General features: G+C 38.6%; 2 protein-coding genes and 1 non-coding gene across 3 annotated transcripts; 1 reads left to right on the top strand and 2 right to left on the bottom strand.

The window, feature by feature from the left end:
• Positions 1 to 3,225: 3,225 nt before the first annotated feature.
• Positions 3,226 to 8,716, top strand: LOC112185939 (transcription factor JUNGBRUNNEN 1). The gene is made up of 3 exons (XM_024324266.2): positions 3,226 to 3,498; positions 4,510 to 4,811; positions 8,044 to 8,716. Exons 1-3 carry the CDS (start codon positions 3,294 to 3,296, stop codon positions 8,518 to 8,520), a joined length of 984 nt encoding a protein of 327 aa, XP_024180034.1. The 5' UTR covers positions 3,226 to 3,293; the 3' UTR covers positions 8,521 to 8,716.
• Positions 7,857 to 7,938, bottom strand: TRNAS-GCU. The gene has a single exon. It is a non-coding gene; the product is annotated as a tRNA-Ser (tRNA).
• Positions 8,717 to 22,464: 13,748 nt separating the features above from the next.
• Positions 22,465 to 26,670, bottom strand: LOC112187577 (switch-associated protein 70). Its single transcript, XM_024326436.2, has 10 exons — positions 26,508 to 26,670; positions 26,308 to 26,412; positions 25,903 to 25,964; positions 25,737 to 25,820; positions 25,594 to 25,625; positions 25,367 to 25,448; positions 25,045 to 25,273; positions 23,898 to 24,125; positions 23,444 to 23,736; positions 22,465 to 23,134 (listed from the first exon to the last, which is right to left on the bottom strand). The coding sequence occupies exons 1-10, from the start codon at positions 26,529 to 26,531 to the stop codon at positions 22,774 to 22,776; spliced, it is 1,500 nt and encodes a 499-aa protein (XP_024182204.1). The 5' UTR covers positions 26,532 to 26,670; the 3' UTR covers positions 22,465 to 22,773.
• Between the last annotated feature and the right edge of the window lie 10 nt (positions 26,671 to 26,680).

Here is a 26,680-nt window from a genome sequence, read left to right as displayed (position 1 = left end):
TTTCCCTTTCTTCTTTAACAAGTATGATCATAGTTGAATTTAGATTTCCATTTTCACACAGTTTGGTAATTCTCCATGAATATTAAACATGATAGTCTTGATACAATGAACTGTACAATACCATGCTCTTATAAAAAAACAAAAGTGTGTGAGCGAAGGGACGTGTGTGTTTCAAAATCAAAATTTATGTTGGTCGTGTAAGATTTACAAGCAATGGACTAATATATCAAGGGCAATACTATGGTGTATTAATATTTCTGACTTTGTGTTTTGTTGGTTTTTGTTCAGTTGCTCTCTTGTGTTAGTTGCTTTGTTGAAAATAAGTCTCTGTCATGTTTTGGTAGGGCAAGGTGGGCTTTGTGCTGGTCTGTGCATCTTGTGTGCCTTGTCTACGAGCTCTAGGTAGGTGGCGAGTTCCTTGTTTTGTCAAATGGTCGCAACCTCCTAGTGGTGGTAATGTGTCTGCTTTGGGTAGGCGGCAAGTTCCTTGCTTGGTCAAATGGTCGCTGCCTCCTAATGGCAGGGTGAAACTGAGTGTCACTGGATGTATTTTCCAATAGCAACATGATGGGAAAGTTGTGTGTACGTGTATGGAAATTATACTATGTTGTAATTGTGGTGCATATCGAGTTATCTTTCTGTTGTGTCAAAGCAAATAGAGTCGCCTGTAGAGCGCTCTTTGCTAGTTGGTGACTAGTTGAGTACAGTTGTTTAGTAGAGACTCATGATAGTATTTTAGGATATTCTCGATCTAGAGACTTATTATAATCAGGGGTTTTGACTCAATTAATGTCCCTCCCTTGTGTTTAACAATTTCATTAATTAAGGCTAGTTTGAGGGCAGCCTCACCGCCCTTTATTAAAAAAATTATAATAAAAAAAAAATTTCTGGGGTAAATATTACTTTAAGAGCATTTTTAGCAATGGTAGCTATTTTTTGTTAGCTAAAAAGTCATTTTAGCTAGCCAATTTTAAAATACGTGTACATAAGTTCTCTCTTTTTAGCTAGTTTTGAATTTATTTATATTTGAATAAAAAAATAGTATACATGTATTTATAAATTATAAATAATAACTTAAAATGAGTGTTTTAAATTAACACAAAAATAGAAAACTTCATCTCGCTCTCTATATTTAAGAGCGAGATAGCCAAAAGTTAAAATAAAGAGCAGTTTAGAAGTTTGTTGCAGCTACTAAATTTGATAAAAAGCTAAATAGAATATTCTCCAAAATAATTAAGAAGTCAAGATATAGAGGGTCTACTAAAGATGCTATTAAGTTGTATAGACTCTATTAAGGAGCATAAGTTGCAAATTACCTAATTAGGTTTGTCTGGGAAAAGAACCTTCTCTACAGACCTGACTCTTTGCATCAAACTCGATAGGACTTGGACTTTTTATTCATGGTCTCTGTTTAAATATGAATTAAATTGCTGACGTTTGTATGGTTGACTTGGAAATGTGAATTTGTCTATTTGAAAGTACTATTGGATTCTACAGCAACCGTCTCTAATATGTCGTCTGTGTCTCTATCTGTCAAATTAAATGGGTACAAATTGTCTATGGTGTGCGGACCACATTCATTAAGTAACTTGATTCATGAGGAAGGCCGAAGGTAAATGTGGAATTCCAATAGTTTCTAGTAACAAGACAATTTCCATGCTGGTGTAAAGTGGTACGTACTATGAGGAGGAAAATTGTGAAAGGAAAATGTTTAACAAACTGTGGTGGTCGATAGATATAGCTCATGCAGTACTTTTCTTATTAAGACTGAAAGTTATTTAATTAATGAGTGAGAATTTGGGAGATGCATATGTACATATAAGTATGTCGATTACTGAGGAAGGTTAATGTGAAAACTAGGACAATTCCTATATATCCAAGGTTCCAGAAAGAAGACTATTAATATCCATGCAGGTAGAAAGTATATGTAGTATTATTAGTTAATCCTAGAACTCTATAAGCTGATCTTGAGGAAGTCTTATATATATATTTATTTATTTTCGACAATACTCTATATTTTCAGTTTTTCACAGACACAAAATCATTTATTCATATAGATCTCTATTTTGTTCTCTCCCTCTTTTGGTTGCAATTAATTAATTTGAGTTGGAGACGCGTATGTACTAATCTATATATATGCATGATGATCGAATTGTATGTCTTTCTCCTCCTTGTGTACCCATCTTGAATTTGCTTACATTCCAAGATGGGATTTAAAAGATGTACGTTCGTACGGTACAAAGGTGGATTTGCTAGTACGGCTGAAGACCGGCCATCAAAATGTACGTCATTATTTGGATGAGAATTTGAGATGCTCTTGTTTATGCATTCACACTTCTGTTCATACGAATCGAATTTGCCATTGCCAATGCAATTATGAGAAGATTGATCGATGTCGACTAACTAAACTATATATACAACACATCAAACAGAACAGCATCATGCATGCAGCGCGCGCTGTTCAGGATATATTGATGGATCTAAATCTCCTTAGTTGGTTTTTACTTTGAAATTATTAAAAGAAATTAACAGAAGCATTGATACGCAATTGATCTAATTCGATCGATCAGGTGTAGTTTCTTAATTACGTGTCTGATTTAAATAGGAAGGCCTGGTCTATTTAGGAGGGCAAAAGAAATACTCAAATGTAATCAGCTAGTTAGCTAGGGTTTGATAAATATAGCAGTAGCTTTCGATCGACTACCTCCCCCAAGTCCCTCACCGATTAAGATAGCTAGCTTCCGGTTGAAAAATTCCCAATTAATTAGTCAAGGGGCGATGCCTACACAGGTGGACTTTTATATGATCGATCAACTTAGAAAGTCCTGAGTCACATGTTTTTTTCCCTTCCATACATGGTTAACCTTTTGTAAGACTACTGCTCCTTCATGACCTAATTAATGGAGAAAACTAATGCTCACTTTGTTTCACAAGTCACAGATAATCAGCATATATATGACTTGTAGTTTTGCCTCTTATTAATTAATTTAGAACTTAACGTACCTGCTAGAGATCGATGGATCGAGAGAGACTAGTTCTTCGTCCAAGACCTAGCCTCTTTGATTGGTTTCAGAAGGAAGCCCTTATGACTTGACCAAGGCAACCACCGCCAAATAATTATAGCACTATTCTTTTCTTTAAATATCTTTTATTTTCTGTTTCTGTGGGTAAGACTTGAAGATTCTTTTTTATCTTCTATATAAGAAGCTTCCACTTTGAGAATAGCTAGGATCGATATTACTAGTATGCGCTGATAAGAAGCACTAAAGAGATAGTGAAAGAGAGACCGAGAGATGGAGGTGACAAAGGTTAAATTCAAGGATGATGATGAGGAATTAGCAGGTGGGATGCTTCCAGGGTTTCGGTTTCATCCGACCGATGAAGAACTTGTTGGGTTTTATCTGCCGGTTAAGGTGGAGAAGAAAAAGGTTTCTACTAGATTGGATCAACTCATCAGACAGATTGATATCTACAAATATGATCCCTGGGATCTTCCAAGTACGTAGTTACAACGATCAGCTAGCTATTACCTTTTAAACTTCATCAGTTCATTCTTAATGATATGTTCAGTTATGTGTAGTTGTTTTCTAATAGGTCCTCATGAAAAGCTAGGTTTTACTAGTTCTCTAGCTTGGCCATGTATATGCATCTAGTTAGCTAGCTAGCTAGCAAGGAGATAATCATATATATGTTCTACAGATCGATCTGTTTCTTTGGCAAAACAGATAGATATTCATCATCATCTTCACATATGATTCGGAGGGTGGGTTTGAGTGCTTTCAATCTTTTTTTTTTTTTTGGCTTTTTAATAACCGAGAAGTGCTTTGATTGGAATTTTATGTAGGTCAATTACTTTTACTGTAAAGAAAAATTAAGCAATTAATGGGAAAAAAGGACAGTAGGGCTGGGACCAATCAGGGGTCCTTGAAGGAATCATCACTTGACAAAGCTAATTTTGATTTTAACAATAATTATTATTCTTCAGTTTCAGTGAAGTATCTTAAGCAAATCGATCGATATCAAAAGTTTAAACTTCACTACATATATGTATAGAAATTTATCTATGAACTACGACAAATTTATCTGTGAATCGCTAAACTGAGATTCACCTTTTCTTATCTGCAGAGTGCATTCAATGCCTGAATGAAAATAGTCTTTCATTATATGCAATACATGACTATATATTATATAAACATATCCTCAAAAGTGTTGCTTCATATACTTCCATATACCCTTAACATAATTTCATGCATTCCCACACTAGCTAGATAGGCAAACTAGACGACCTAACTAGTTAGTTAGTTATAAGGTCAAATCAAGTATACGGCATGCCGAGTAGGGTTTATATAGTTTCAATATTAATTCATTCAAACACCATTAATCACCCTTATTACTCATGCAACCAATTAAGATGCATGTTAGCCAATAACACCCTTTTCCCATTTACACTTAATTTTTTTTTTTTTTTTTTTTTTTGATGTTCTGATGGGGTTTTTTTCACTGGAGAAGTTAGCACTGAGGGAGACAAAGAGTGCTACTTCTTCTGCAGAAGAGGGAGAAAATACAGGAACAGCATAAGACCTAACAGAGTCACAGGATCTGGATTTTGGAAAGCCACTGGCATTGACAAACCCATTTATTCAGCTAAGGAACCTCTCGAATGCATCGGACTCAAGAAATCGTTAGTGTACTACCGAGGGAGTGCAGGAAAAGGCACCAAAACCGACTGGATGATGAATGAGTTTCGCCTTCCACCTAATGGGAAAAGTTCTACCAACTTCCTCAATGTCAAAGACAATACACAAGAAGCTGTAAGATTACACTCCTTCTGTATACTTCTTTTTCTTAATTCTTAGTCTTGATGATAATTACTTGGATTAAATTTTGTGCGTCTTCATGCAAAAGGTCATCATTCAACCTGGCTATATCAAGAAAAGTTTCTATACATAGGACTATTTAGGTTTTTAAGTTGGGGATTGTCTACAGTACATTAATGTACCGATACATTAAGTAGACTAGGTTCAATACATAGGTAGACTAGCTCAGTATATGGGTAGACATGCATGGCACCGAGCTAGTCTACCTATGTATTGAACCTAGTCTACTTGATGTATCGGTACATTAATGTATTGATGTATTTTCCTTTAAGTTGGATTCATGTGCGTATATCTAGTATTCTTAATTAGATGCCTTTCAGGTATTATATGTATCTATGTACGTAATGCATGTATGCTCAATAAAAGAAATGTCACCTAACACTTTTTTTTTTATAAAATGGAAACATACCAATAGTATGTCCCGGTTCATAGATCAAGAATAGTACAGAAGACTACTCCAATAATACATTTCTGCTCAGAGTAGTCTATGCCACATAAAAATACCTCACCTTGCAGGCAATCTAATCTACCTAACCTTAAAACGCCGAGCACGCAATTGTGGTACGCTAAAGCTAAGCACTTCCACAAGACTCATAGAGACATTCTTACTAGCATAGACAATCAAAACTAGGATAACCTACTAAGCAACTATAGGTTCCTTCCCATTAGAACCATTGACAACCTCACCTAAAGTAAATTCCGGAAAACCATTCACCAACTTTTCCACTTTTCGTGGAGACTTACTCTTCTTTGATGGAGACTTTTTCATAGGAGAAGCTTGAACTACCTTGAACTCCTTTGTGTTGTTTTTTGTACCTTTCGACCTACCTCTCTTCTTGTATACCTTCTCAGCCGGCTTCACATTGCACAAACCCATGGTCAAAGCATCCAGATTAGTTCTTCCAACTGCCAAGCTCAATCTCATTTTCTTTGGAGAAATCCCATCCTCATCCACACGCTTACGACGCAGTCCACGACCAGGAGAATGCATTGCAGGATTCGGTGCATGATCTGTCGAACTGCTTGCTCCAAATGTCTCCTTACCTGAGCCATCAGACTTAGGTTCACTACCACCAGCAAGCTCCACCTCATTTGAGTCTGTCTGCACCCCAGAGCTACCATCTCCACTGCCAACAGAAGGCCTCCAAAGTATTTCTTTCCTCACTTTAGGTTTAACAGTCGGCATAAACCTCTCTAACCCAACCTGGGGGGAATTCTGTGCCCCAAAAACCAACATTGGCCCAGCCGGCTGTATCACTCCGACTTGGTTCAAATCCCGCTCCAGATTTTGACGTGCTAAAGGAGTATCAGTTTGCAGCTCTGCCTGCAAAGGAGTTTCCGAACACGGTAAGCCAACATGAGTGACAAGTCCACAATCCTTGCACCGCCCATACAAATTTTCGAAGAAGAATTCCAAATCCACCACAATACCATCATCTACCGTGAATCTACGCTGAAAGATGATAGGCTGCAGCAGGTCCATCTCAACCCGAATCCGGATTTGTCCTGCAGCAAACTTTGTGGTGTCCTTCTGCACAAACCGACCTATGGCACTCCCTATCCTCCTAAGATAGCGATCCGTATGAAAATCCGGCGATAGTCCACGCACCTTGATCCAGAAAGCAAGTGTATTAAGCGGCACATCTTTGATAGCTCCAACACTTAACCTGTAATTAAGAACATAATGCCATATTATACCCAAATTTCAAACAACAAAAATTGAGATACTACACTTCGGATTTCTCTATTATTTATATTTTTATGTAGTTTAGGAAAAAAATGATGAGCATATTTTTACTCCAACATCTTCCAAATAAGCCTACCTCCCTCTCTCTTTTTTTTTTTTTTTTTTTGAATCAAACTCAAATTGGGTGGTTGAAGCCAGAATGACTATTACATATCATTCCACTGTCATCTATAAACAAACAGAAATGTGTGCTAGTACTCACAATGATACATAGAAATAAGCCCACTCATGATCATTAGACATCAAATATAAATAGCGTGAATTCTCATTAATTTGGTATTACTCTAGAAGATTCAGTACTTGTCTTTGAGGAGAGAGAAAATAAAAATATCTATATTTATAGCAATCACTAGTTTCCCTATAATCTAATACTTAATCTTTCTCTCTCTTCAAATTTATGCATTTGCATCATGAATTATTTGATTAAGGGTTTAAATTTCAAAAATAATATCATATATTAATTTACGATAATGTATACAAGGAAGCTGTTGGAATTACGATAGAAAAATTATAGAGATTTTAACTTTTGAATAAAAAATTATTAAGAGATTCTCTTATATCGAGCAAATACCAAAAAAAAAATCCATTCTTTTTGCATATATATAGAACAATCAAAATTTTATTGAGAAAATGACTATTACACTTTGAAGACTAAATATAAATGATAAATATAGTCGAGTTGAGTTTTTGGTTAAACGATAATTAGCTTAAAATGTCACATGTATTTATGTTGGTCATTTAAAAACTCAATGTGAACAAAAAATGGAGTCGACTCGAGTCTTCACATGAGTTGCAATTACATGATAGATTTTTTTTTTTTTTTTGAAAAGGCAAGTTAAATGATAGTTAGCTAGACTGAAATATGTGACAATCATGCATTTATGTAGGTCATTTGTAGATGAATGTTGGCGATAAATGGAATCAACTCAGTCAAGTCTTCACATGAAATGATAGCTATTAGCTAGACATAATGTGCATGACCAATGAATGGAGTCGACTCGAGTCTTTTTCTTTTTTTTGAAAAGGCAAGTTAAATGATAGTTAGCTAGACTGAAATATGTGACAATCATGCATTTATGTAGGTCATTTGAAGATGAATGTTGACGATAAATGGAATCAAGTCGAGTCTTCACATGAAATGATAGCTATTAGCTAGACATAATGTGCTGCATTTACATTGGTCCGGTTGTAGGAGATATTTTTGAAAAAAAAATAAAAAAATAAAAAAATTACGACGCCTGAGAGATTCGAACTCTCGCGGGGAGACCCCATGTACTTAGCAGGCACACGCCTTAACCACTCGGCCAAAGCGTCGCTGTTGTTGGACTCTCTTATTTTTTTATATTTTACAAGGTGTCACGCATGATTAAACTTTATAAATCTAATTACTGCTTTGCTTTACTTGAATTGGTGTTGCAGGAAGTATGGACACTGTGCAGAATATTCAAAAGAATCCCATCTTACAAGAAATATACACCAAATTGGAAGGAAGAAGCCACATCAACTAAGCAGAATCCTAATACAACTGATTCAAATTCTAAAACATGCAGCTTGGAGTCTGAGAACTGCAGTACTCATGATCCATATTCGAGCCTCGAAGACTCGGTTGTCATTCAACACATTAATGAAAGAAAGCCAGTTGTGGAACAAGTCCATCGTGGTGAAACAAATTATCACTGGTTTAGTGGAAGGCAGTTGGGCCCTCTAGCTGATGAACATCATCATGAGGTTCATTCATTCGCAACATCTTATAATAGTTCATCCTTCATGAGAAATGAGCTCTCTTTAGATCAAAGCGAAACCGATAATTTCTTTACAGACGGAAGCTGCTGGGATGAGTTGAGACCAGTAGTTCAATTGGCTATGGATTCATCCACGAAGTTCATGACTGTATAGATGAGCAGTTCGCAGGTAGGAGTCGATCTGCAGTTCTGCACTGGAAATCCTGTTGTTTTTCTTTATTTCAAGACATTTTTGTTTTTTTTTTGTTTTTTTTGTTTTATAGGGATGTATAGGCAGGTTAATTAAACAATAACTAATAAAATGTAATGACAACCTTGTTTCACTATTTATATACAAAGTCTTAAACTACGTACATTAATGGTTTAGGAGCTAGTGTGACCTTGCTAGAGAACTACGATCGTCTCGTCAGTACTATCTCAATATTGGATTAAAAGGCCAGGTTGCTAATAACCCTCCGTATCATAAAAGACATTAATTAATCCCATTTTTGATCTTCCTCTATTTTCCCGTAACCAGTTCAAACAGTTCAAACAATATTCTAATCAATGCACACATGATATTGAGATTTGGAGAAGTAGGGGCCACCTAAATACTCTCTCATGAATTTTTAGTTTGTTTAAAAGTTAAAACAGCTAAAGATCACAACAGTTGATAAATTCACTTCACAAATATTACAATCACTTCGATGTTGTGAATGTTAATAGTGTTTTCTGTTTTTATAATCTAAAATTCTTATATCGATTGAACATTTTGAACCTCAATCATAACCTTTCTTAGTATTGGTTTTCTCTAACATCTCAGCTCTTAAATACATGTCAAAGACTACTTTCCATAAGAATAAGACATAAAAACATTAACATAAAGTTGTAGCAATAACACAATTTTGTATAGCTCTGTATTATTCATGTTATATGGATCCGGCTCCTCTAAAGTGAGGAGTCTGAATTTCCTTCAATTTCATAAAATCTTGAACCTCCACATGATCTAATTGTCCAAATAGTTAACACCTCACTCTATTATCAATTTTTGGAATTTGATTTTAAACAACTTTAACTTAATGTTAACTCCACAAAAAGAAAAAAGAAAAAAAGAGATTTGACGTGATCTTATGCTTCAATTCCTTCTCTGTGTTGTGCTGCAACAATGCATTTGCTCTTTCTTTGTGCTTCCATGGATGGTCCTCTTTAAACCCTTGGATGGGAATTTCTCCTAATAGCCAGCAAGCATCATCACTAAACACATAGTGGAGTTGTAGGAGGTGAGTGGAATTCTGGATATTAAGTTTAAGTGTGTGGGTGAGGTAAGTGCGAATAAAGCTTGAGTCTTTAATCATGGACCTCCATGGCTTACCGACTGAGGAACATTTGACCAATGTTTTGATGGGTTGTCTGATTAGGACTTCAAGTATGAGTTCCTCAGGAAAATCTCATCCATGGTTGAAGAAAAATCTCTACGATATTATTTATGTGCAAGCCTTAAGGATATGCACAATTATGAATTCATAATTATAAACACGATTGAGGTTGTCAATGCAAAGTTTGTGTCACTGCAAACCAAGGATTTCACTTTAGCAAAAGGCCTGGAAAGTTAATAATTTTATATTAAAATTTCAAAAATTGATGATTTAATGAGGTGACAATTGTTATGACCCTTAGATCATATGGAGGTTCAAGATTTTATGAAATTGAAGTAAATTCATAGGCTCCTCAATTTAGGGCAACTCCAACCATTGACTCTATTTGGGGGTGCTATTCTCATTTTAGTACCCTCCCTGTTGCACTATTCATATATGACTCAATTCTCATCTCCAACAATGAGGTGCTATATGGGGGTGCTATTTTCACTATTCTTGACTAAAATATAATATGAGTATAATTATGATGATGTTTTAGGGAAACAGTAATTGAGAGGAATTTTATGTGTATTCTCATTGATAATAGGGGCTTCTTTATATAGAGAATTACAATGCATAGAATCCAAATCATACAAGGAAAGTAATCATACATTGAATATGAATCTAGATCCTTCTAATGTAACCATATTACAACTAGGTCAAGTTACCTAGAGTTTGGGCCAAACACAGAATAGAGATTTCCTTGAACACTCCTCCTTGTGTTGCCCAAACGCAGTGCTTCTCTCATTGCCTCGTTAAAAACCTTGCGAGTAACAAAAACCCAGTGGGATAAAAATAAGCTCGGTCGAAGGGAAAAAAGAGCACAACACACCCTTCACATTTCAAGACCATACATGTAGACATCTCCCCCTGATGACTACGGTCATGGGAGTTCAGATAACTTCCTCAAATGATGCTACCAACATATTTCTCGAAAGTGGAATTTAAGCAATGACTTAGTGAGAAAGTCTGCCACACTGTCTTCAGATCGAACATAGTTCACTTTGATCTTGAGGAGAGTCTGTAGTTGCTGATTATGCTTTGTGTTGTCGCTTTTGATGTAGCCTTGGTTCATTTGTTTAAAACAAGTAGCATTATCCTAAATGCTCGTAGGGTCATCTGTGGTAGACTTCAAACCACAATTGTTCGAACATGCGTAATTATTGATCCAATCCATATACATTCACGAACCACTTCGTGAAGAGTAATAATCTCTGCATTGTTCGAAGATATAGCGACTAGGGTCTGTTCTGTAGACCTCCAAGATATCACGGTCTTTTCCCATGGTGAACACTTAACCAGTTTGGGAATGACCTTTGTATGGGTCAGAGAGATACCCAACATCAGCAAAACCTTCCAAAACACGTATATGTCGTTTTGGGATGGGGATAGTGGACGCAGGCCAGTGTTGACGGCGATCCTGGTGTGTGATGGGTCCGAATCCATCATCTCTCTATAGGGATAAAGCATGCCCATATCAGTCGTACATCTCTAGTATCAAAAGATATCTTTTACACCAATCTAATGGCGTCGCGTTGGCGCAAAGCTATATCTAGCTAACAAGTTCACTGCAAATGAGATGTCCGGTCTTGTGCATGGAGCTAAGTACCATAATGCGCCTATTGTACTTATGTAGGGCACTTCCGCCTCTAGCACATCTTCGCCATCATCCTTTGGACGAAGAGCATCCTTTTCAGGATTAAGACTACGAACGATCATGGGGGTGCTTGAAGGCTTGACCTTGTCCAAATGCCTAAGCATCTATCAACACAATCCTCAAGTTCCAAACCGAGACATAATCCTGTTATCCAAAATCCTTCATCTCAAATTCGGATTTCAAGTGTTCAGCGGTTTCCCTTATCTCTTGAAGGGCTTCCAATGAAGATCATGTCCAACATGAACCGTGATAGAATCCGAAACTTGTTATGGAAACGCATGGGCATATCTCTTCCCAATCAAGTAACCACTTTAGTGAGCGTTTCAACCTCTTTGTAAACGCGCTCCGTAGTCTAGAGCCACTTGACTTAGGTAAATGAAGTTCACCATGAACCTTCATGTATATTCCGTATCTAGGCCCCCATAGAGATACGTAGTGACCACATTTGTAAGCTGCATAATCAGTTATTCGGAAACTACCAAACTGACAGGGTAGTGGAGTCCAATGACATCCATTACGAGAGAATATGTCTCATCGTAGTCAATTTCAGGGTGTTTTGTGAGAAGCCTTGCGCCACAAGGCGAGATTGCCATCTCTTTTTCTCATCACGCTTTCTAACGAAGACCCATTTAGTCAACAGGTTTTATGATAGGAGGTGTTGGCATCACTGGCTCGAAAACCTTCCTCTTCGTTAGAGAATCCATCTTAACCTGGATCGCATCTTTCCATTTAGGCCAAATCTCTCTACGTTGGCATTCATTCATCAAAGGAGCATGGTTCGATATCACCTGACTCAACAAACTCATGCGTAACAAAATGCGCAACCACATCATCAATTATGATGGAGTTTCTATCCCACGTCTCATGTACATTAGTGTAATTTTCAAATAGCTCTTATATTCTCAGGAATAGGTTCTGACATTGAGGTGTCCCCCAACGATAACCATAACCCGGAAGATACTCATGAGACGGATTTTGAGTCTTGATGATCAAAGGATTGGAATGTGCCAAAGTATCATTCGAACCCACGGGCCTCCTACGCATCCTAGCTGGGGCCATGACCTGTAACGCCAGAGTACCACATTCTTTGGCGTTGGCGCCATGCCTACCTCCTTGTAGGTTGGCGCTACGTCCTCTCGTAGGGACGTACCTCCTTGCAGGCATATTTGCTGCAGATGTGTGATCTCGTCACTTTAGTAGGGATCAAGATGAGACATAGTGGGGACAGATCACGACAATTCCTGTCGTTCCTGTTGAACATCCGTGTTCTTATCTCCCCCTAATGACGGGAAGACTGTCTCATCAAAGTGACATCCGCAAATCTAGCGGTAAGGAGATCGCCTAGCAAGGGCATTAAGTGGCGGACGATTGTTGGAATCTCAAATCCAACGTCGTTGCCCATTCGTTTGAAATGACCCATCATAGAGCGCGGTAGCGGCGCAATTGGCACATAAATGGCTCACTCAAATATGCGTAAGTACGATACCCAGTCACTGGCTGTAACGCAGAGGTAAATTGAGTGGCGGTGGGTCGTAGACGAACTAGCATAGTTACATGCGATATTGCATCACCCCAAGCAGATATAAGGAGATTGGTGCGCATTACCAATGACCGGACAACCATCGTAGTCGTTTTCGCGAGACCATTTGGGTGTGTTCATGGGAATATGATGTCCAACATCAGTCCCAATGCAATAACCATCGAAAATCTTCAATGTGAACCCTCTAGCATCGTCAAGTCCAATTGAAGGAATAGGATGATCCGGGGAGTGAGCCCGTTGTTGTATGATATGTGTTAGGAGTGTATCATAAGCAGCTTTTACAGGTGGACAATGACACAACATGTGACCAGCGTGTTTGCATGTCAACCAACATCATGAGATATTTAAACGTCCGCAGGTTGGTTGAATCAGTCCATAGAATCCCTACGGATTCTATGTAAGAACGGAATGAGTATTTTGAGATCCTTTGTGTAGGACGGTCTCGGTCCTAATTTCCCGAAGGAACGGGCTGTGCAAAATGAGCGAGGTGCCTTAGAAGCAACCAATGAGGAGTTTGGTTAGGCATGAGAGTCTGTAGTGCTATTAGAAGCAAAATATGTGACTACATCACCCATCATGGCGGTGGAACCATGGAAAGTGGCATCCATGGCGGCATGGCCATGGGAAGGAACATTCATGGCAGAATGGCCATGGTTGGTGCCGTTTATGGCGTTGTCACAAAGGACTTTTGCTGCCCTACGGCGGCTAAGGACAGCGGCAGTGCCGGATGCCGGGGTAGCGGCAGTCACGCTAAGTCCGGGAATTAATTTTCGATTCTTGCTTCTTCTCACTCTGAAGAATGGATGTCCGTGTGAAGTCTTTAGTAGACGGATCATCATATCATGACTAGGATGATCTATCATGTCGTTACAAAACCAATATGTGTCTAAATCCAAGAGATCTTCTCTCATAACTTCATTGGATTTAATAGCTCGAATAGTGACATAGAGTCCACTAGAGAGACACATAAACTTCTCTAAGATGGGCCTTTGTTGCAATCATTAGAGGTATTTCAAATGAACTCATTTCTCTTCTTTACATGCGTTTCCGCATGGAATTCGTTGGGTATTCATAGGTGCGATTTGCCCTAAGAGCGTAGAGAGTGTGACAGTAATCAAGGTGCCATTTGGCAAGGGGAACTTGGGCTATTCCATGTCCTTGAATTAATAGTTTAATATTGATGGCCCAGCCATAGTAGTCACAAAGTCAATGCTCAAAATCAAATAGAGTCATAATGAACAGAACTCGAAATTTTATTCATAAGCCAACAGAGTGCATCATTGTCTCTGAATCATTAGGAGAGTCTAACCCAAATGCTAGCTAATGCAAAATGGTAATTGCCCATTACATCTCTTGGAAAAATAAAGACTTAAACAGAATTGGCGATCTATTAATCCCAGCCAGATTTGCAGTCTTCAACCCTTCACTCTAGATCATCTCATTGATCTTCTTGTTCCACATAGTGAGCTTCTTTTTTTTCACAATATGCTTTGTAGGTGGTGACAATTTCTTCACGAGCTCTACAAATGTATGCCCAATGACTGGATACTCCACATCGAGAACATGCATCTCTTTGCTCGGATTCCATTGATTGAGGCACTTTGAAAGCATCATTTAGATGACTCTTAGTGTTGGTGGCGCCACCAACATGGCCAGAGGCGTTGCTTTCCTCTCTCTTTCCACGTTGACCTCTTCGGTTCCGTATTCGCCTATTTTGGTGGTTACCTTCCCAAGTATAGCGATTATATGGACCAGAACGTCCAGAAGTATCCCTAAGATTAGGGTTTCGCTCTTGGCGCCCTCTCTTAGGGGCATGACTATAATTGGATTTCGGAATAAGCTCTGTTTCTACGGATCTTGAATTATAGTTCTTTACAAGGATATTGTCATGCTCTTCAGCGACTTTCATAGCTCCAACAAGCTCATGAAACCTTGTGATCCGTCCTGCAGTAACATCGATTCGATAGTTCTTAGTAACCATCAATGCAGAGACGGGGAAGGTAGAAAGAGTCTTCTCAATCAACATCGCATTTGTGATCTCTTTACCACAAATTTCCATTAAGGATTTAAGGCGAAGTGCTTTTGAGTTGTAATCAAGAACTGACTTGAAATCATAGAAGCGGAGACTATGCCATCTCACTTCTAGGTCAGGAAGCAGGGAGTCACGGACGTTGCCAAATCTTTCTTCGAGTGAGACCCACAGCCTTCTGGGGTCTTCTTCATTCATACACTCGTACTGGAGCGAGTCATCCATATGACGAGTCATTAGGATGGTGGCTTTCGCCTTATTTTCCTCTAAGGCTGCTCTATTTGCTTCCAAAACTTGAGCTTGCTCAATAGTTAGCACGTCCTGTTTAGGCTCGAGAATCATATCCAAGATTCCATCGGCCTTGAGATGCTGGCGGACATCACCAACCCACCTGTGTTATCCAGAGTCAGTTGTTCCCAATGGAGCGAAGTCCAGTTTGTTCAGGTTATTCATCCTGAAAGAGAATAAGAAATTAGGGTTAGTTTCAGAGCGAAAAAGGCTACCACGAAAAACTATTAAATTTTTTAGCGTAGTTACTTCCAAGAAATTTAGGGATTTTCTGAGCATAGTCGCTTCCAAGAAAATCTGATTCCAAGAGGGTTTTTGGATTAGATCGAAACAACGATGTATGTGGTCGATCGTTTTCTTCTCAACAAACTCTAAGTTTGGAGGACTCTACAAGCTCCAAGCTTGGGGTGAGCACCAACCCCCACAGTTCGGATTTTGGTCTCCCCTATGAAGAAGAAAGGGGGGGGGGGGGGGGAGAAAAAGGGATGCTGGAAGTCCCCGAGAAAAGAAGAAAAGAATGAAAACTTCAAAAACGGGAACTTTTAGAAAAGTTTACCTCTTAGGATTGCAGAGCGAGCTTTAGTCCTAGGCGAACAGGCTGGAGAGATGGTCGTGTGGTGGCCCGGTCCCAGGGTAGCGGTGTCGCGGGGTTGCTGGCCTGTCACGGGTGTCGCGGATGTGTTGATGTGTCGTAGGGTCGCGAGAATGCAGAGCAGCGAGAATGCGGGGCCGCGAGGATGCGGAGCCGTGAAGAAGAGAAGTCGCGAGGGCAAGCGAGCGTTGGCTGGAGAAGCGAGTGTGATAGGAGCATTTTAATGTGATATTTTAATAGTTAATTCCTCACATTTTGCTTAGTTAATTCCTTAACTGAATCGATTTTTAATTCAATTTCTACTTTTAGGTACATTGGAGTAATTGAAGGTGAAATGAGCGTTAGGTCCATAATTACCTGGAAATGATGGAGAAAAATGGAAATGTACTAAAACATCAATTTTACACATATTCCTACTCCGGCTAGGAGAAACCAAGCCAAGCAAAGAAGAAGGAGTGGCCGCCTGACCAAATGAACTTCAAATGAGCTGAAACCTTCCAGATTCATTCTAGACACCCAAAGGATCATTTCTTATGAAGAGTTCCAGACAAAAATATGAGTGGAAGGCCTTCAAACAATCAGCCCAATTTTCTACAGAAGCAAAACCGGAAAACTGGACCTGTAAGAGGTCCAGCAGCATTTCCGGCCCAACCACATGGATTGAAGCTCTGAAAATTTGTCAGGATGATCTACACTCATAGTGGAACATTTCATATGAAGAAGTCGAAGGCATATAATGAAGTCTTGTTGGAGAAATAATTGAAGGAATAAAGGGAAAGAAACTGACCTGAAAACAGCTCAACACCACATATTCATGTTTCCCACCCACATGAAGAAAGCTAGATGCTTTTCTCTTTTTCCTTGGATATATTTTTTCTACAATCTCTTTAATAGATCATCATCACTTCCATGTTGCTGCACCTTCATGCTTTGCTTTCATTTCATCATTTCTCTTTCTTTTCCATATTTTACAAATCACTTTCATACTCCACTTTCATTATTTTTCTTCCACTCATCATTTCACTCTTCTTTTTCTTCCCTATATAAACACCTTCTCCTCTCATTCTAAAAGACATTCCTTCATCCATTCCATCTCCTTGTCTCACCATTTCCTCTCCATTTTCCTTAGTCACCATTTCCTATACACATTCCTTCATCCATTCCATCTCCTTGTCTCACCATTTCCTCTCCATTTTCCTTAGTCACCATTTCCTATACACATTCCTTCATCCATTCCATCTCCTTGTCTCTCCATTTCCTCTCCATATTTCTTTTCCATTCTCTAGTTTTCTTGTTCTTCATTTTCAAGCCAAGAGAAAGAGAAGCCATGCAATACATCAATTTCCCAACCGCCATCCACCCTTGTGTCGTCCCTAGAAGATTGCTTGCTTTCAAGGATCTTCAAGTTCTTCGTCTCAAGGCTTTATCATTCATCTTTCAAGGTGTATTATATCCTTTCTCTTGTTTTCTTTGTTTGATTTTGTAAAACTATGAATTCTAGTTAACAATAATGTTTAGGGCAAAGTTTAAGCCCAATTTCTATGTTTAAATAAAGTTTTCGAATTCTATAATTGTGATTCTAAGTTGCTTATGTGAGTTTGTTCGATTAAATTTGCTTTACAGAAAACTTTTATATGTTTATCTTATTTGGGTCGACACTTATAGGATTTGCATGTAATTGGTGCTAGGTTTAAGAACATGAAATCGACTTTTCGTTTTGTGTAACTTGAATCAAAAGTAGTAAAGGTTCTGGACAAGAATCGAATTTAATTGAAGAGGATTGCAATTAGGTGGACTTTTCCATAACTAAGTTGTACACTTGAGTTGATAGCCTTTCTCTATGTCTAATGCGTTGAACATGTCATGATTGACTAGCTTTCTAGGGCTTGATTACATGTTTGATAAGATTAATCTAGGTGCTTTCGCTTAGGTTAATTAGCATTGAAAAGTAAAATATGGGAAATCATTTGCTTTCGAATGTTTCACATGATCAACTCCTCTCTCATGACTTGGAAGAACAATTATAGGGTTTGAATCGAATTTGATTACATGGAATTGATTTTGATCTTTGTTCCTTGCGTTCCACCCTTGTATATATGTTTTTACGTTTTCTTTATTTTATTTATTTTAATTTTAATTTTAAGAATCCTAAACCCCCCCTTATTTTTGTTCACTTGTATATATTTATTCTTTATTTTATTTTTGTAAATAATACTTTTCTTTATTTGTTTGACAATGACAGGTGTACCCTCAATCCCCGGAATAGAACGATCCCTATTTGCTTATACTACTAACGATATTTCAGGGTTAAATTATGCGCTTGCTTTTAAGCGCATCAGAGTGCAGGGGCTTATAGGAGCTGCTGGGGCAGCGGGTGAGCGTACGGTTGCGGGGGCAGCAAGCGAGCGTAGGGCTGCGAGGACAGCAAATGCAGGGCGCGCTCACGGGGACAGCAAGCGCAGGGGCGCGTAGGAGCTGCGGTGGTGGCGCGGTCGCGGGCTAGTCACTGGAATGCGGAGTCGCTGGGGTTGCTGCAGGTATGCTGCGGGAATGCCGAGAGACCGCTGCGGAGATGCAGCGAGGCCTCTGCGGAGATGCCACGGGGCCGCTGGTGAGTCGCGGTCGCGAGGGCTGGTGAGCGCGCGCAAAGGTAGAAGGCAAGTAAGGCTTGCGAGCGCTACAGGGGCAGCGAGGCTACAGGGGCATCGTGCTGATAACGTGTTTTAGGGAAACGGTAATTGAGAGGAATTTTATGTGTATTCTCATTGATAATAGGGGTCTCTTTATATAGAGGATTACAATGCATAGGATCCAAATCATACAAGGAAAGTAATCATACATTGAATAGGAACCCTATTACCACTGGGTCAAGTAACCTAGAGTTTGGGCCAAACACAGAATAGAGATTTCCTTGAACAGATGAATATTATATTAAAAATATGTTAATTTAATTAAATAAGGTAAAAAATAATAATTTAACATTTTATCATAATATTTAAAAATTATTCTTATTATTTAATGAATGGGTGAGGAAATAGAAAAGAATGGGTTGGTATTTATTTATTTATTTTGAATAAAAATGGGTTGGTATTTATAGAATTTCCTACAATTTACTGTTCCAACGGGTATATTTTTTTCCCTCAACTTTTTGGTAATTTTTTAATTTTTTTTTTTGGAACAAAAAGGAAATAATAACCCTTCATTTAATAAGAGCCGTTGATAAGTTTTTTTTCCCTCAAATCTGAGCCATTAGATTGAAAATAGATCCGTTTGAGTAAAAAAAAAAAAAAAACATCGGACCGTCCATATTCAAAATGGAGCGATCTCAGCCGTCGATTATATGACCGTTGTGTGTCCCAACGGTCGGTAGGAGACAAACCCAGCCTTGCGGGGCCCACTGGAGCAAACTAATGCAGCTGCTTTTTCTCTCTCCAGGGCAATTGGGCGTGTCTTCCTCCTCCCCCGTTCTCCCTTCTATGTGTGCTGCCCACCAAACTCCTCTAGCGCGTCCCTGTCAATATTGGGCTGGGTAAGCAGAAATTGTGGTCCCAGGCCACTGTGATTAGTCTTGGTCTTGGAATTGTCTCAAATATGAGACTACAAATGAGTCCAAGTCTCATATTTATAGGACCAGATCCACTAAAAACCCATGGTTGGAGAAGCACAGTCTTATAATTGGCCAAATTTTTGTTTGGCACCCAATGGTTGGAGTTGTCCTTAGAGGAGCCGGATCCATGTTATATAACAAAGATGAAGTGAAAACGAGAAGCTTGACAACATTGTATTGAAATTTGCGTTACTATACAAAACGATGAATGCACATTAATTGAACATCAACGATCTTGTAAGTTCTATAACAAAAAGTTAACACATTGACAAGCTAATGGATCGTTTCAATGCAAAATGCATATAAAAACACCAATATTTTGTGTTAAGAGTTTCGTTTTTGGCAACTGACATTTTTAAAGAATCACTAATTTCTTGGTCTCCTTCTTTCTTATACATTTTTCTAATCCTTAATTAGAATCCGCATCAGTATATTCTTGATGAGCTAATCTCTTCACCTACGTAGAAGTGCTCTTGAGAAAGGAGGAAATATGTTACGATTGAATATGGTTTGGCCAGCAACTTTGTTATACCATTTGGGTTCTCTGGCCGTGATAGGCCTGTCAGGAGGGTTGTGGTGGTTGAGCTAGCCCGTTTGCAATACTTGTTGCTACTAGCAGGAGTAAAATATTGCTCGACCTATACATAGTTATTGGTAAAGTTGGAACTCCCAAGTCCGAACCCTTTTGTTCTAAATCATGAAGGGTATCGCTATAAGGTTTTTGATTGTTGGGGAGGGTGTGTGTGTGTGTACGTGTATGTATATATGGATCGTTTTAATGGAGAAGCAATCAGAAGTTCAGAACATGCAAACCAATTCAGCTAAATGTCGACAAAGATATTGCTAGGTTTTACTTACGATACAAATTGAATTCCATCTGGTTCGGCTTATATCGAGTTTGAATTTGTTTTAATTAGTAAGATAGTTACGGGAATTACTGGAACAAACATAGTAACTTCATGCAAAATGCTGAATGTTAACAAAAAGGTCTGAATACATGTTTAGATTAATCCCTCTCGATCAAATGTGAAGTGCATGTAAGAACATTAATATTTTCTAATTTTTGCCCAAGAATCAATCATTTTTCTAATTCATGGCGTAGTCTTAATGTTCAAAGACATTAAGAAATGTATAGGTCAAACAAATGTATACCACAGTTCTAATCTAGTTGGAGAACTTTTATTGGTCAAACCGCAATCACAATGGACTGCACCGGCTATATTTGCTTACATTCAAATATTTCATTCTAATGTATTTAAAAGATGAATTAGAGTTACTATTGGTTTTCTCTAACATTTCAAGTTACTTGAGCATAATAAAAGGAATAATCATAGACTACTAGCTACTTTCTATTGGAACAATACATTATACATGTAAACGTGACATGAAAGTTAGCAATTGTACAATCTTTGTTTACCCATATATGTATTGTATCATGTATAAAACAACTGAAATGAAAACGAGAAGCATGACAACATTGCGATGAAAGTTGTGTGACTATATAAAATGGTAAATGTTAATACAAACAGAAACGACTTGTAAGTTCTGTTTATAACAAACAATCTACTTGCTTGATCCAACAAGAAATGCATGTAAGAACACCCGTGACATTTTTCCGGAGAACTGAACATAATTTGTTAATTATAATAGCATTAGATACTTGATAGAAAGGAATTCTGTGGCGACATTAATTGTTTTAATTATGTGTTTGCTGATCGCTATGCACATAGATTTACGTATTTCCTGCATCAAGAATCCTCTAATCATCAAGTGCCCAGTGCCTACTATTGCTTTGACCCAACTGATTTAGAACCAGCATCAATTGTTCGTCTAATTGTCTCAGCACAAGTGATCTTGACTCTTGAGAAATGGAGGGAAAAAATGAATCAATGCTAATATTTTCTGCCAGAAACTCTCTTTGATTGCAAAGAAGGCCTTGCAAGAAGCAGGGAATGCATACTCCCAGATTATCAGTAAAGACTGACGTTTGTATAAATTTCCCACACAGCCTAGAATGTTTTCTGATGAATACTAACAAGCCAAAACTTTGCTATGCCATTCGAGTTCCCTGGCGGCAATAGGGGATCGTGTGGAAGGGTGGAGGTGGTGGTGTGATGGGCTAGCTTCGTTGCAGCAAATAGCGCCATTAGCAGGAGAGACCAAATTAAATATTGCTTGGTTGTTGGCAAAGTTGTGACTCCCAAACCTTTCCTACTAAATCAGTCCAGGGATAGCTTGGTAGCTAGTTGTTTGATTGTTGGGGAAGGTATGTTGAGCTATTATTAGAATTATAGAAGAGAAATGAGAAAGAACCAATTAAGTTGAAGATCTTGACAAAGGGCTGCTAGGTTTTGCTCACAAATGGTTGTACAGCTGAATTCACTGCTAGTTCTGGCTATAGTGAGCAATGAGAATTACAGAAGCAAACATGGTAACTGCTAGGAAGATAAAATAATACATATCAGTTTCTGCCCAAGCACTCTCAGTTCAGTAGCTCCATTTTCTTATGCTAATCATCCGGTTTAGTCACCATCTCACCTATAAGGGTTTAGTCACCATCTCACCAAAGTGGCCTGGTCTTATATCTTAGATTTCGTTGCTTTCTTATTTTGACTGTTACTTGGCTTTCGTTGCTTTACTCTCACCAGAATGGCCTAAAAAGCTTCGGTTTAGTTCGACATGGAAAACTGATAATGTTTCTTATGAGGAGCGAACACTATAGCATACGACCGTCTTAAATGGCTTTGGTGCTACAGTCGTCTATAAACAAGCTTGGTTGAGAACAAGTTACATTGATATTGAGAATTAACATTAACAAAGACATAAACCTCCATCCCAGTCCTCAATACTCTCTTCTTTACTTGGAGGAGCGGCAGTTAAAAACAAAGCGATCAAATCCCTCAAATGTGAAAACATAGCCACCACCCCAATGTTAAAACTTAAAACTAGGCAAAATCAACGTATTACATACTGTGGCAAGAAAAGCTAGAAGAAGAGAAAATAGCCGGAAGAATATTAACTCAAATATAGTTTGGACGAAGCTCCTTAATAAAAGTAACAGTTCCATTAAGAAGGAACGGAATAGACAGACTCGGGAAAGTGTTGTATGTACTGGGCATAACCACATGGAACCATTACAGAGGCGGGTTTCACATGTTTTTCGTTTTCTGTGTCCGACACACTACGACGGATGCATACAGTAATCTCTGGAGAATCAATTTGTTGTAATGAAAACACCAAGAAAGTTTTTGTTTCTCCTATAACTGACTTCTATAGTCTTCTCTACAAATGTATCACTCTTCAAGGCTGTTGAAAAGAGTTTCCCCCTTGATCATGATGGTTACCAACTGGTTGGCTAACAACAGGAATATCTAAGCTGCTTGCTTCTGACTCGGGGGCGATTTCTCTTACATCAGCTATCCTCGACTCTGTAGCCTGAATATCACTCCACTCACCATCTCCAACTGGCCGGAAGTTGGCCTGATCCCCTGCCATGTGAACTACACTCTCAGCTGGTACTGGAACCGATCTAGAAACACTGAGGCATGCTTTATCAACATTTTCCTCAGATAAGTCTACATGTTTTGTCAGGGGTCTATTGCCAATATCTGAGCAAGACTCTGACTTCTCCTCAAACACTTGCTTCATATCAACGTGCTCTCTGTTAACAAGAAAAAGATAATTAATTAACTATGCACCTGCACAACTTACAACTAGATAAACTATGTCCAATTACTTTTTCAAGAAATCCCATTTGGTTACAGACTAATTCAATCAATAACCCATCTGCACAAACCCGAAAATAAGGAAAGGATAGACGATCCATTAGGTCTTTCTCCAGAAGTAAAGGGTCATTGGTATCCCCAGCATTGATAAAATAACTTGATAAGCCAAATAGCAGGGACTAAAGGATTAACACATTATTATCCCCAGTCAACTTATATATATGGCAAAGAAAAAAGATTCCAACCTTTGGAGTTGTGCTTGTAACTTATTTACATAGACATGGAGCTCCTGCTTCTCATTCAGCGCAGCTGATTCTTTCTGAACAGCCTCCTTTATTCTAGCTTCGGCATCTGCATCTGCAACCCTGACCTTCTCTTCGGCTCTCACAACGGCTGCTTCTAATATCACAACACGCTCTCTAGCTTTTGCAAGTTCAGAACGCCACATATGAGCCTCCTGAAGAGCAGAGTCTCTCTGCTTAATCAATTGCTCTCTTTCTTTGGTTAAGTCCATAACCTTTACTTCAGAATCTTTTAGCTACAAAGATATAGACAAAAGCCACAAGCAAAACCAGACCCATTATAAGTGCTCTAACAATAAAAGTCAGTTCTTTTACCAAATTAGTAATGGAATGAGGGAAATAACCACTAAAAAAATATTAAACAAAAAGATTAAGACATATGAAACCTCATCAATACCTTTAACTTGGAAGATTCCCGCTGCTTCTCTGAATCTCTTCTTAAACGCTCGATTTCTGCACAAGCAATTCTCCTTTGTTCATCAATTGTATGAGCTGCTAAGGCTGCAGCCTCGGCAGATTCAGCAGTCTCAGTCAATTTTTCTGCAAGTTCTTTAATTGTTGAATCACGTGCTCGTAAGTCCCGAGCCAAATTTTGTAGTTCCTCATCTTTGACCTTCAGTGTCTCCTGAAGAATAGAGAGACATACTCAGATAAAATAGGCTCTGTGTAACTAGATGATCACAAGATTGAAGCACAATTAGACTATTAGTACACAGGCCAAAATGCCAAGCTAAGCGAGCATCAGGCAGGACCTTGCACAGGCACATAAGGCAGTCTTAGAAGCATCGGGTAAGTTCTGTCTTGAAACCTAGAAGCTCCAAAAGTTTTCTTTTAATAGCCAAGTGAGCTAAATACCTTGGTTATTATTAAAACACATTACCTGCGTGACTGAAGCATGTCCATCCAGGTAGATTAGACCATATACCCCACATGGCGGGAAATAACTTGACCCAAGTCAACTGTAAACTGTTCTACAATTTGTACCCAAAAGGGGTATGACAAATATACAAGATAACCACCATTTAAGGGTTCCATCAACTATGCTACTAACTTACTGACAAGGAATATCACTACCTTACAAGCTCATAAGCTCAGGCTCCAATTCCACCATGAAACAATCATATATAATATAAGTCACCTGACTAAACGCCCAACACCCCTCGGAAGTAAATGTTTAAACCACTAGAACCTAGACCTTAATCTCCAAATTTTTCCACACTCCTAAGAAAGTGACTAGCAACACTTTTTCTTTATTCCTTTTTTTGGTGAACCTTACAAATAGAAATTCATTCTTGGACTCCATTTTTCTTTCTCACAAATTTGAAAAAGAATCAATAATCTACCTATTTATATCTCTATTGAGCATGAATGGTGCTTTAACATTATGGGTGTCTTTTACCTTCTAAAAGTGTTAAAAATCCTTTTTATTGTACCCTTCTAAGAGAATAAACCACGCTAGTTAGAACTGATTAAGTAGAAGTGCAACGAGAGCTAATCATTAAGAAAAGATACGTTATTTCAAATTTGAATTTAGGGCAGAGTACCTTCATTACTGCAAAATCATCCATGGGACCATCAGTTGGCTTCTGGGTTATCATTCCCAAAGCATTTCTCAAAGAAATATGCATTGCTGCTTCAATTTCCTTAGAACTCTCTGCAGCAGTTGAATTTGCAGCAGCAACTACTGCAGCAACAGTTCCTAATTTTGCTGAACCATTGCCGCTCAAGGAATTCACAGCTTCTTTATGGGCCTTTAGGACCAATTGTGTTGCTCTGATTGTCAGAGATCAAATTATGAGAAACAAGCTATATGCAATGGAATAGCTACATAATCACTACACCATATTGTGGAGAGACAAAACTTACTGTAACGTTGATACCCAAGCTCTGGCCGCACCAGGAGTTTCTGCACAAAGGAAATAGTCTTTTTTCTGCGGGGTCCCAATATCTAAAGAAAGTAGTTAAGAAGCACGCAAGTTCATATATATTGATCCACCTACAAGGGTGCTTTCTATAGCACTGAAAAGTACAACCAACCTCATATGTTATCACCATCACTAAAATAACTGGAGGAAAAAAAAGCAAAAGGATACAGAAACAGCAGCCATCATACTTTGCCAACCCACTACAACACAAAAGAGGGCAAAAGAAGAGGCCATGTTAATAATCATTGAAATTATCAGCTGCACAGATGAATAATATACAAATCAGGCAATCATGAAAAGATCAATCTTACTGAAAGTTCACTGGAGATAGGGCGATTGTGCTATTCGCATCAAATAGAATGGTTCCCTTCACACTCGGCTCATTTCTCCTAATCCTAAATCATAACAACACATGGCATCAGTCAGTGCATTTATAAGACTTAAATTGAAGCCAGGAGTAGCATTGCGAAAACTAACTTGTATTCCATTCTCCCTGTCGTCGGGTCTAAGATCATCCACCGCTCGTTCCACTTTCGCAGCTGTTACAATCAAAATTACAGCTGATAAGCTAATTTCCATACCAAAGAGCACAGGAAAAATGAAAAAGGCTGCCGTAAACCAGCTCAGGATTAACTCCTTTGGCGTTGCTGATGTCAGTGAATCACAATCACAGTCACAATTTTCCATTTTGGAACTCATTCAAGCTTAGATTGATTTAGAACAATTCGGATTTCAAACTTACACAACTTCTATAACATCAACTAGAGCTCATACAATGTAAGTGATTAGATCCTACAGAGGCGAAATCAAAAGCCCAAATTGAATAGTAAAAAAAAAAACTACAAAGATGAAGATGAAGGAAAAAAAAAAGGAGAGGCTTACAGTCTCGGATCGCTTGAGAAGTGGGCCCTGGAGCAAGTTCCGACCCGAACCGGAAGCGAGCTGGCGCTTGATCTTCTCCAAGCTATTCTCTGGGTCTGCAACTCTCTGGTGAAATTCACAAAAACTCGTAATTGAAATCAATCAAAATCAAAGTCCGTCATTACAGGCATTCCGAGAAGAAGAAAGAAGAAGGGACTGACCGGAGCAGCGCCATTGGAGGCCATCGTAGATCGAGAGAGAGAGAGAGAGGATAAGGAAAGCGTGAAGCTTTTGGGGGAAATTGAGGGACTTGTTTGAGGGAGGTGCGTGTGTGAAGGCTGTTAGGTTTGTTGCAGGGGACTAGCAGGTGAACAAGCTAGGTGCCTTTTCATGA

Source organism: Rosa chinensis, chromosome 2, assembly GCF_002994745.2.
Source record: "Rosa chinensis cultivar Old Blush chromosome 2, RchiOBHm-V2, whole genome shotgun sequence".
Taxonomy (NCBI): Eukaryota; Viridiplantae; Streptophyta; class Magnoliopsida; order Rosales; family Rosaceae; genus Rosa; species Rosa chinensis.
Note: the sequence above shows the minus strand (reverse complement) of the source record. Positions and strands in the feature narration are given on the sequence as shown.